The sequence below is a fragment of the Lepus europaeus genome, chromosome 4 (assembly GCF_033115175.1).
Source record: "Lepus europaeus isolate LE1 chromosome 4, mLepTim1.pri, whole genome shotgun sequence".
Lineage (NCBI taxonomy): Eukaryota > Metazoa > Chordata > Mammalia > Lagomorpha > Leporidae > Lepus > Lepus europaeus.
This window is the reverse complement of record NC_084830.1, coordinates 72,930,431-72,942,374: the sequence shown is the minus strand read 5'-3', so window position 1 is coordinate 72,942,374 and position 11,944 is coordinate 72,930,431. Positions and strand designations below refer to the sequence as shown.

The 11,944-nt window shown below is 43.6% G+C and overlaps 1 protein-coding gene across 7 annotated transcripts in view; it reads right to left on the bottom strand.

The window, feature by feature from the left end:
* The window catches only part of NCOA2 (nuclear receptor coactivator 2), a 291,581-nt gene that overhangs the window by 44,641 nt on the left and 234,996 nt on the right, over positions 1-11,944 (bottom strand). For all 7 annotated transcript variants that reach the window (XM_062188377.1, XM_062188373.1, XM_062188378.1 and 4 more), the window contains 2 exons: positions 10,129-10,276; positions 7,347-8,616 (listed from right to left, as the gene is read on the bottom strand). In XM_062188377.1, the coding sequence (XP_062044361.1) occupies positions 7,347-8,616; positions 10,129-10,276 (1,418 nt within the window). The remainder of the gene's footprint in view (positions 1-7,346; positions 8,617-10,128; positions 10,277-11,944) is intronic.

The window sequence follows — 11,944 nt, the reverse complement described above, 5'->3', positions numbered from 1 at the left end:
ATTTTACACTAATCATTCAGCTAATTATGAGTATGCATTTTCCAATTAATTTCGAGTAGACTATGACTTACAGTTCAGGTCTAGGTTTTGTGACTAAATCTCCTTGAGAAATAACAATACACAAAAATATCTGGTATAAGACATGATACAAATTTGCACTGAGTCAGTAATCAGCAAATGGTAATTTTCTTTTAGGGCTTTTTCCTCACAAATGAGCAGGGTTGGGGAAATGCAAAACCTGCTTAAAGCAACCATGAACTGGCTATGTGCTGCTTTTTTCAGTTTGAGTGATGTTTCTTCCCTGCTTACACTTTCAGTTTTGGATGACCCTGGCCTTCTCAGTCATTCACCAGTTTGGGCGACAGCATGTAGGGAAGCAGGAAAAAAACTGGCAGCCCCTAAACACTGCATTTATTAACCTGATTTTACAGAAGTCATAATAATGTTCCCTAGGGTTTTCTCTCTTAAAAGAATCATTTCCAATTACCATAATTAAAAAGATAAAGTAAGGGTCACCACCATTTCATACCTAACACTTTTCTCCAGGAAGCAAAAATGATTTTTATGGCTATCCTTTTAAGCAGAATCTGCCCGTGTGCCAGGTATGTAAAGTCAGGCATGGCCAACCACACACGGAAATGGTGGAGTTACACACTTGTATCACCTTCTAGGGGAGAAAGTGGAGAGAATAATTTTCTTGCTGTGTAGGTAGGAAACCAAAGGTTAGGCAGTTCCTCAAAGTCACTGAATGGACTTTGAATTGACCAACACTGGCCCTCTCCTCGACAATGGCCAATCCAATGATGTTCATGTCTGAGACCGCATCTAGTACTGAGCCCCACTTACAGCACAATGGCTTACATTTGTATCCTATAGATAATTTCTATCCCCATGTACAGACTGGGTTTGCTAAGATTTTCCTCTAGGTTATGGCAAATGTATTATCTGCAGGAAATGTTTTTGACTAGATGTACAAATATGTCTCAAGTTAACAATGATAGACTTTTTTTTGACATTTTCTTTGATTCTTTGCAGACACAACTCTTAGCAATAACTTAGAGAGCAATTTCTCAGGGAATTCCTCATGTATTGTGGGAGCAATTACAAGACCATTTTCTAGTTAGTCTGACCATGTGTTTCTCACAAGAGAGGGAAGCATTAAATATGAAAAAGTTGTGTCTTGGGTAAGGGCTCGGTTCTAAGGTTAGCATCCTGAAGTAAAGATGGATAGACACAAAATAACCCTTAGTGCTCCTTAGGAAGCCCCTCCAAAGGCAAGACAGGGTTCCCTGCAGAGGGGCAGCACATTCGTTTCTTTGGCGGAAGCCCAAACGAAGTTTTTGATGTAGGGGTCATGGTGAATAGGGCAAGCCTGCAGTGACACGTTCACACTGTCACAGCTGCAGGGGAACTCAACTCAGCCAACTCAAGTCACCCACCTCCTGACCACGTCTCTGCGGCACACACTCACTGAGGTGAAATGGTGGGCAAAACACACTGCTCACCTGTTTCTTAACCACTTCTTCCTCTTTCCCTCCGAATGCATACAACTGCCTTTGTGTATTTTCAGTGCAAAAGTCAAGTGACTGCACTCTATCATGTTTTGCTGGATCTATAAGGCACAAACTGATTCTCCTTGTATAAATCTTTAGTGCCTTCCAAGGCCAGTGCCTGGAATACAGTAATGTGCCCTCAGCCCAAAAGACAAATTCCTTTAATTGTGTTAACACACAATTAAAACTTCCCTCGGCATCAACTCTAATTTCTCATAAGTATTCCTCCAATTTTCATTAATTTCTCAGAAAAATGCTTCCTAAAAATGTGTGGTAAAAAATCCTCAAGGGATTTTCATAGTGTCAGAGATCAGAAAGAGGCTCTATTAAATTAGGAAGTTTATTTCTGTTTTAGGAAACCAAAAGTTTCCCTAGTACAATCCTGCCCTGGATGGAGTATTTTTAAAAAGTGCCTCTTAAAGCCCAATGTGTATGGGCTGAGGGAGATGCGCTGTCATAAATGGTGAGTTACCTCCTGAGAAAGCTTTGCAGATTGCCTTTGATGACAAATATCCAAAATAAGTAAGCCTACAGAAATCACACCCACAAAATAAAATATGCTGTTTTTTCTCAATGGATACACTTACATTTACCCAGTCCCAGATATATGTAAAAGAAAGTCTTTATAATACAGACTAACCACAGTCTGGGACCAGCCTCCCACATTTTCCATTCATTTCACACAAACATTGTAAACTGTCTTAAACAGAAAAACAACTACACAGTTTCAAAGAGTTCTAATGATAGGACTTAAGGCTCTTCCTTTGTGATCCACTCCTGGGTCTAACAGACTTGAGTCTACTGCAAATCTAATGCTATAAACCTTTATGTATGCTAAAATGTATTTGGATGGTTTAAATCGATGTGCTGATTTTCTCTCTCTACCTCTCAAATAAATAAAACAATACCTGAATAACTAAAAAATATAAATCGTGGTTTTTGATCGATTTTTACTCCTAAAAAGCATTTACGGTTGGCTTTCAGATTTTGATCCTTGCCATTTTAGGAGCTGATGTAATTAAATTACGGACCAGTCTGACTCTGAGAAGTAACTTAACACATCTGTCTTGAGAAAGCCATGCAGGATCATTGCGTTTGTTACCCATAAGAGTTGGAGGAGGGTGCTGTGGCACAGTGTGTTAAACTGTACTGTGACTATCCAGATCCCTAGCAGAGTGCCTGGGATCGACTCCTGCCTCCAGCTTCCTGCTAATGCATCTGGGAGGCAACAGACATGGCCCACGTACTTGGGTTCCTGCCACCCATGCAGGAGACCCAGATGGAATTCCTGGTTCCTGGCTTTGGCATTTGGGGAGTGAACCAACAGGTAGAACACAGATCTCTCTAACTCTACCTTTCAAATCAATCAATCAATCAATAAAATTACAAAGAAAAAGAACTGGTTGTTCTTCTTTTTTTTTTTTTGACAGGCAGAGTGGACAGTGTGAGAGAGAGAGAGAAAGGTCTTCCTCTTCCGTTGGTTCACCCCTCAGTGGCTACTGCGGCTGGCGCGCTGCGGCCTGCACACCGCGCTGATCTGAAGCCAGGAGCCAGGTGTTTCTGGTCTTCCATGCGGGTGCAGGGCCCAAGGACTTGGGCCATCCTCCACTGCACTCCCGGGCCACAGCAGAGAGCTGGGCAGGAGGAGGAGCGACCAGGACAGAATCCGGCGCCCCAACCGGGACTAGAACCCAGGGTGCTGGCGGCGCCGGCGGAGTACTAGCCTAGTGAGGTGCCAGCCAAGAACTGGTTCTAAGGAGATTTATAACAAGTGGACACTACTTGAATTCATTTGACTTGCCATATGAGAAAAATGGATTATGAAATTCCCATCCCCGCCCCGAGATAATATTGCTTTGTGTTCACGCTTGACAATCTTTGGAGTATACTTTTATTTATTTGTCACAACTAAATATTCTTCTCCAGAGAGATAAAGTTCAGGCTTTCTATACCCCTCAGGTTGCTCAGCAACACAATTTGATGACTATAGTGTTCTCTTGTGAATTCATTTGAGTTTGGGAAGGGATGATTTTGGTTACACTGAGTTTCTGATCAAAACGTTTCCCCCCTACAGTTTTGTAGGGTTTAATTGTCACCAAAAGTTCTTCTAGTCACTATCTACTGTGTTAGGCAGAATCCTTTCCGAGACAAAAAGATTAACACTTGCTTTTAAAAATGCTTTGCCAAGATACTTCAAAGTTTTGCTTAGGCATCTATTTGAATGCTCAAATTAGCCACATCAATTTGAGTAGTTTAAACTATTTCAGGCAGAAAATGAGTCAGAAAGATTTTTATAAAAGTTCTACAAAATGAAAATTAGACTTGATTTCTTAAAATTTTTCACTTTTCTGGCTTTGTGATTTTTCCATGTGTCAAATCAACTTATCCTCTGAAGGAACTATATAAAGAGCCCATGTATTTCAATAATGCATGCATTATAATTACAAAATATTTTTAAGATATCTTTCAACAAAAAATGTAATTCACCACAGATACCTAACAAAACTGTTAAGAAATGGTAATTCTATCATATTTGGAGGCAAAGTTTCAGGACACTATCAGTTTAAGATATGCTTTCCTTAATGGGGTCAAATACGAGGAAGAAATTCCTTTTACACTGTTTCTAAATGCACGTCCTAAGTGGCTCAGTAGCATTAGAAAGAACCTAAGAGTTATCACTTGGGTAGGCATCTGCCATGCTCCATTGTGTAAATAAGCACCTAGCTGAAGTCGGCAAACATATTGGAAATTTTTCTCTCACTGTTTCCTGTTGGTGAGGAAATGTCGTAGAAACAAATCTTGTTTAAATACACTACCCAGTAAAAAATGCTATTTTAGGTATAACAGTGCCATCAAACTACTTCCTGTTCGTAGTGTGTTAGTAATAGGTTAAACACACTCTCAGTTAATGGCTCTTTTCTGAGTCCAAATAACAAGACAGTGGGCTGCAATTCAGGCTCACTGTTTTATCTCACAAAATAAATAATTGACTGCATTCCCTTTAAATGAAAGCAAAGTCTTCTATAAATGTGTGCAGCTTTAACAGCAGATACCATTCATCTGCACTGAGGGAGAGTGATGGAGAGCAGGAGGGGAAAGAATCCTCGTTTTTTGTTTTTTTTTTTTTTCCCCTCCTTAAAGTCTGTCAGTCAGTCTATCTTTGATCTATATTTAGGTAATGCACACTTCCTGTGGTGACTTTTCAACTTGCAATGTTTTTGATGTTCAAGTTGCTCTGAAGCAGTTTTGGTGGAGTTTTAAACGGGAGTAGAGGGAGGGTGAGATCCGGGGCTGGATTTCATTAAGGAAAATATACTTACTGTACACTTGTGTGTGCACGCATGCGTGCAGGGGGTAGTGAGTGCCTGTGTACACTGCTTTTTGATTTGTCCAAAATAATAGATTAGGGCTGATGACACTCTGAGCTTTATGTTTTCTAGGTGAGACAACTTTGATTAGAAAATTTTCTCCTTAAGTAACAATTAGAAACCGCAAGTGACTCAATGATTTTTTTTTTTTAATTTCTTTTCTTGTCTGTTTATTGTCTGGAGTCGGCATGATCAAATATATAAATACAGAAATGCCGCCGTGGCCCCCTTCCTGACCTTCTGCGTCCTAGGGCCTCAGGCACGGCATAGAAAAATAACTTCTGTTTATGGAAGGAGGGGCAGGCCACATTGGAAACTGAGCTAAGGTGGCCCCCCGGGTCTCCTTCTTGCACTCTGGCATGTGTCAGGGGACCTGACTGACACTATCTGTGCCTGCCACTCCAAACTGCCGCTAGCTCTGTCCATTCTAATCCAGTAAGCCTCCGCAGATTAAAACATTTACAGTTGTCAATATGCTTTTACACCCCATCTCCTCCGAGGCACTGCTATTAACTTCCCGCCCCACCTCATGATTTCACAGCGCCTCAGAACGGCTGCTCCGCAGGATCTCTGCACTAACTTCTACCTTCAAGGATCAGTTGCCAAAGACATTTACAGAATTTGACTCTGTTTCCCCTGTGAAGGGTACAAAGCCTTGAACAACTCCATCGTCCTTTGGAACGGCAGCAGCTGTCAGGACACCAAAGTGAAAGGAAACCAGGAAGCTAAGTGCTTAGAAGCCTGGATGGAGCCAGGCTAGGGGCGTGCGTGTGGCCTCAGTGCCCCCAAGGCTGCTCAGAATCCTGCTGACCCAGCAAGGGGGTGCAGCTCTCCTCTCCCCCTCTACTCCCAAGCCCCAGGGATGGCGACACATGACAACATCCACTTGCAAAACCAATTCCAAGGACAAGTGCCTGTGCACTGTAAGTCAGAGGGCCTTGCAGCCTCAGTTCTGAACAATCGTGACTCAAGGACAGGTCTGGGGATCAGAGGTGAGCTGAGGGCCCAGCACATCGCCGTCATTTAACCCAGTCAGTCATGGGTCCCCTGGAGCCGCCTGACAGCAAAGTGGAATAATGCCTCACTTTTTCAATAAAGAAAAACACCAATGGCTTATTCTCCCCACTGGGGATGTTGTCATCTCCTTAAAGGACTACTGGACATGTTTTTGAGGGAGATGGTTGAGGTGATGCTGGTCAAAGGGGCCAGGATTTCAGTTAGAGACGGATAACAAAGTTTAGAGACGTGGATCGTACAATGTGGCATGTTGTTAACTAGAGTTAATGACAATGCATGGGGGTTCTCCAAAAAGTCAGTGGGAAAGCGAATCAAAAGCTTATTCTGCTACAAAAATGTCTGAAATCTGTGCATAGTTGCAGACTTGAAAACTGCTCAGAGTGGACATGCTAAATGTTCGGCATCACAAAGACTGGTTAAGTATGTGAGGTTAATACGTATGCGTATCACCTAGATTTAGCCATTCCGCAGTGTACACATATTTAAAAACATGCTATACACCACAAATATATACAAGTTTTATCTGTCAATTTAAAAAAGTGAATTTTGAACATCATTTTGCATGTCCTGCAGTTTTTCAGGGAATTAATCTTTGAGACACGCACCATCAACAATGTCATCTATTGCTTTCATTCTGAATTTATGCATAATGGCTGACACACTAACACTGAGTCAACTACCTTTACCTCTCCTCTCCTACTTTCCATTTCCCTTTAAGTAGTGTCTTACACCAATGGTCTAAGAAATCTTCTGCATTAATCAGAAGTTTGGGTTGAGAATAAAGAGAGGTAGAAAGATCTTCGTTAGGTTAGAAAGCCACTTAAGCTTAAGCTCTGATCCTGAAGAGAGAAGGGTAGATAAGGCAGAATTCCATGAAGTTCTGACAAAGCTCAGTTTCAAGGAAGTGAGCATCTCCAGTGTAGGCATTTCCAGAAGAGGGGTCAGCAAACTACAGCTGGCCTGCGCCCCAAGCCCTGCCCACCACCTGTTTTTCACGCCTATGAGCTAAGGACCGATTTACATTTTTTAATGGTTAAAAAAAAAAATCAAAAGATGAATATTCGGTGACACATGAAAAGTGTCTGCAGTTCAAACTCCAAGTGCAACTGTAGTGGAGCAGAGCGTCTGTGGCTGCTTCTGTGCCTCAGGGGCACAGGGGAGGAGCCAAGATGGGGCGAGAGCCTGCTCAGCACAACCTGGAACGGGAGGCCTGCAGCCTCACGTCCTACAACACCACCACTCTGCTAAAGAGAGGAGCTGAAACGCTGGGCTTCGGTGAGAACTGCCTCAGGGGAAGAACCGCCCTAGAAAACGCTCACTTCTCCCCAGTCAGCGGAGGTCCCACAATTGCCCCGTGGGGAAAAACCTCTAGGGGAGACAGATCCAGGAGAAGACATTACAGACTTACCTGGTCACTGGGCTCAAAGCTCAGCTCCTCCTTCTCAGTTTTCATAGCTATCAGCTTTGTGTTACTGGCAGGGTCTGTCTTACTGTCCAGCCGCTCCAGTTTGGGGGTTATTTCTGGTAAACCAATATCTTTAGTATCATCTTTGTCTAGCAAGTAACGAAGTAGTGCATTCTCTTTCTTCTTGGGGCTCACCGGCTCTTGCTTCACAGTCACTTCCGACCCAGGAGCTGTGCCGCTGGACTCCTGGCTCAGCTCTTTGCCTGTGGCTTCTGCCGTTAACTTGGCCAAGTCCACAGGGGAGCTGCTGTCCTGCAAGAGTCTGTGCAAAATTTTATGCTTCTCCTTGAGCGAGGTCCCATGGGTTGACCCAGAGCCAGGCAAACTGCCTGCGGAGTCCTTGTTTGTGTCCGATAAAGAGCTGGATAAGGGCGAGGGCTCCATCTGATCAGACTTGGTGGTCAGCAGCTGGAGGAGTTTGGTCTGCCCTTTGCTGTCATGCAGCCTGCTCTGTCCGTCAGCTCGTTCGCTGCTCACGGCCTGGCCCATGCCGGGATCGCTCGTGTCCTTTTGCTCTCCGGGGTGGCAGCTGCTCTCGGCTTGTCCAGTTGTACCTTCAGATGGCTCCCCATAAAGTCCAAAACAGTCTTTGGAGTCCAAGCTTCCCATCTTGCTGAGTGGGGGAGGATTCATATTAACTGGGGAGTTTTGCAAATTGCCCATTTTTAGGTCCGGCGAAGCCAACGATGACCCCAGTGAAACCCCGTGCCCCTCGCTGAGGGCCTGAAGTGCATTGAGGGAACTGTTGGTATAACTATGGCTATTTCCTGTGCTGCTGCAAACTCCCACGGGGGAATGCAAGCTTCCTGCGGGGGAAAACTGACTGGGGGGGATTCGAGGACTGCCAGCTACTCCGGGGCTCATGCGATGCCTTGGTGAAAGCATGGAGGTGGGCTGTCCTGGGTTCATGCCAGGGCTGCTCTGTGAGGGACTGCTCATTTTAAGTGCATAGTTACTACCCTGAGGAGTGGTTGCTTGCATGCCTGACACATGGTTCATGCCCCCAGAACCACCAAACCTGCCCAGAGACATGCCCATTGGTTCCTTTGGGCCATTTATGGGGAAATTTATATTGCTACTGAGGGTCATGTCCTGACCTGGGTTCCCACTGCACATGGCCTGATGGGCAGGGCTGCTAGAGCTAATTGGATTCAATGGCTTCCCCATCGCTTGTCCAGTCAGGTCCGGATTCATGACACACACATTCTGCTCTCTGGATAATGAGGAGAGAAAGAAATATAAGAGAAAAGAAAAATTCTCAGCAACTTGTTACAAAGTCTTCAACAGCAAGATGGCCTCTCTTCTTTAAAGGAACGGATTCCATTTAAAGGAGAGCCCGTACGCTGGTGAAACCATCTGTAATGATGGACGAGACTGAGCACGCACAGTCTGCAGGCAGCTCATTTACCACGGCTGTGGTTTCGCGGAGGGCGGGTGCTGCAGGCCGACTCCTGCCCTACTGAAACTGCAGTACCTAGACGCAACAAGAGAGGGGCTTCCAGCCCATAGTCTGAGATCCTGCCGTGGCAGAGAAACCACCGAAACACGCACAGCCGTCTCAAACCGCTGTTCACAGGCAGCTCCGTGAGCTCTGGCGAGCACTCCGTGCCCCGCCTGCCCCTCTTGGAGAAGCACGGCCAGGTCCAGAGCCACCAGTCTGCTTGTCGAACGCATTTCCGCTCACCTCCCAGCCCCCGCCCGTCAGAGCTGTGGACTTGGAGAGAGCAACACGGGAGGGAGCTCTCGGGCACGACTCTAGCCTGCGAGCTATCCCCTACTTCTAAAAACCCCCGACCAGTCCCCTCTCTAGCGGCGAACAAGCAGGTCTTCTAAGCAAGATGATTTCCCAAGCCCCGTAAGCTTTCGTGTGCAGCCTTGGGAATCACTTTTGAGTTACTAAGTGTGATCCCAAATCCAAACAAAACACGTTTCACAGATTGCCAAACATCAGCGTTCAGTTCGGTGGCTGAAAGCGGTCACATGTGCAATCACTTTCCCATTGTTTCAGCTGGAGGTCAGATTTATTAACAAATTGGCAAAGAGGCTTGCCTGACTTTTTAGTCCTAAATAAGAAAGTAAATAATTGAGAAACGTAATAAAACGAAACTCTATACAGAGCAAATTTATGTATCTTCTGATAGCATTTCATAAAGTTTTATAAAGCATAAAACACTCACATGACTTGAAATTTAATCATTTTCCTGAATGTGTGCTCTCAAACAATATGGCTTATGACATTTACTGTGAAATCAAATTCAGTTTTCTTTACTTTTTATATGGAAATGTTTATCACGCTTCACTTCAGAGTCCGTCAAGAAGTTAATTTAGATCCGAGAACAAAAACTGAAGATACTCTCCCTAAGTATCCGTGATTGCAAGCTTTAGATTCACACGTCATGGAGCAGAAACGGGACTAGCGGCTTCAACATCCCTGCCCTGCATCTGTCAACCACGGGGTTGATGAGTCGTGACAGAGCATTCTCCCAGCTGGGTTTCCAAGTCCAGCAGAGGGAAGAATACAACTCAAAGAACAGCTCTGCTTTGCCAGACTGGTAAGCTGTCCCGTAGCCAACAGTTAATACCAATGTAATTTTACGTCTTGTGTTACTGGCACTGAGGAACAGAAGCGTCTAACACACCTGAACAGCTCTGCAGTGATTTGCTGCTTTTGTCACATTTCCTCTGAACTTGGCAAGGGGCAAGGATGTCTTACAACTAAGATTACCTGTGAAGCATATGTAAAGATATCACGAGCTGAGGTTCATTAGTGGTCTGAGAACGGATGAGTTTGCTCTTCGTTTGCGCAGCAACAAGAGTGCCATCAGACAAGGAAAATCGATAGATCTGACTGAAGGCCAATCCTTGTCGCAGTACTGCAGGCAAGTGAGGAAACAGAACGAGATTTAGAAAATAAGAAACCAGCAGCAGGGTCGGGGGGCGGAGGGGACAGAGGAACAGACCTCGCTAAGCTTCCTATTTTCCTACCACCACGCGAGACAGTGTTATAAGAACGCTTGTGATAGTAAAACATTATACAGTTTTAGAAGCACATTTACTTTTCGCTCAAAACACCAATAAGTTCAATATGTTTTTCTTATGAAAAAGAATGAAAGTTTGGACCCCAAAACAGTGTTCTTTTTTGAAGTCTTCAGGATCATGGCCAAGTAACGAGTAACATGTTTAACAGCTCAAAACAAGCTTTTCAATGGTTTGTTTAAAATGTTAGAAAACAATACAATGCATAAACATGGCATCTCCAAAAAGGACAACTTGCTTTTAATTAATATAAACTTTACAGTGAAAGGTGTGCCATTAAATATGCTCTCTGAATATCCATGTTGAACTTAGGCACCGTTCAACCCATCATCTCATGCCACTTTTCCTCAGTTTTGTTTCTCACTCTGTAAGAAATATTATTTCTGTGGTTAGGAAAACAGGAAGTAAAAGACAAACAATCAGAAGAATCTTTTTCAGAGGGGGAAAAAGGGCTAAAGAAAACTGAAAGATTAAAAGTGTAATTCCTAGTGACATGTAATTTGTTTAACTTTTTAGCTAAAGGGCCAGATGCTTCTATTTTCTCTTTTAAAAATATTTTATTTGACAAGCAGAGTTAGAGATAGAGATAGAGATAGAGAGAGAGATATATATATATTCCATTCACTGGTTTGCTCCCCAAATGGCCACAATGACTGGACTGGACCAGACCGAAGCCAGGATCCAGGAGTTTCTTCTGGGTCTCCCACATGGGTGCAGGGGCCCAAGCACTTGGACCATCCTCCACTGCCATTCCCAGGCCATTATCAGGAAGCTGGATTGGAAGTGGAGCAGCAGGACTTGAACCAGCACCCATATATGATGTCAACATTGAAGGCTTAACCCGCAATGCCACAGTGCTTCCATTTTTAAGACAATTAACAAAATATAACACAAACCAAAAATTACTCAAAATAATATTGAGATTTATCTTTTCAAATGAATTTTTATAACTTTCTAATACTTCATATAAAAAAGAATACTTGCATTCAGAAAACAAATAGTTACACAACTTAGTTACATCTTAAACCATTTTAAGAGGACTACCATATTTCTACCACATAGCCTTTAACACAAATTCTGTGGGCTGAACAGCTGCCCCAAACACGGTCACCATGCCACAAAACTGCCACCCTTGAGACAGACGGAGGCTGACAGACAATGTGGATTCTGGTTTCCTGGAAAAAATTCAGCCAGATACAGCACGCTGGTGTCACTTTCTGCCATCAATTGTTGCACAAACTTACTCTGAAATGGCAGTTCTCAAAACGAATTACCATACATACACGTATCATGTGTATCTTTGTACAATGCATGTTTCTAAAAGCTAACATAAATATTATTTTTATAGCAGGTCTCATATTTCCAATGGCTTATAATTTCAGATTTAATCTGACATTGACTGTGATTCCTAAAGATTTTTTATTTCCATTTGGTCTGCACCTAACATCTCTGCTAGGTTAGTGAAAGCATGCGCCCGAATGCACTTGGGAAAGCCCCTCCAATTA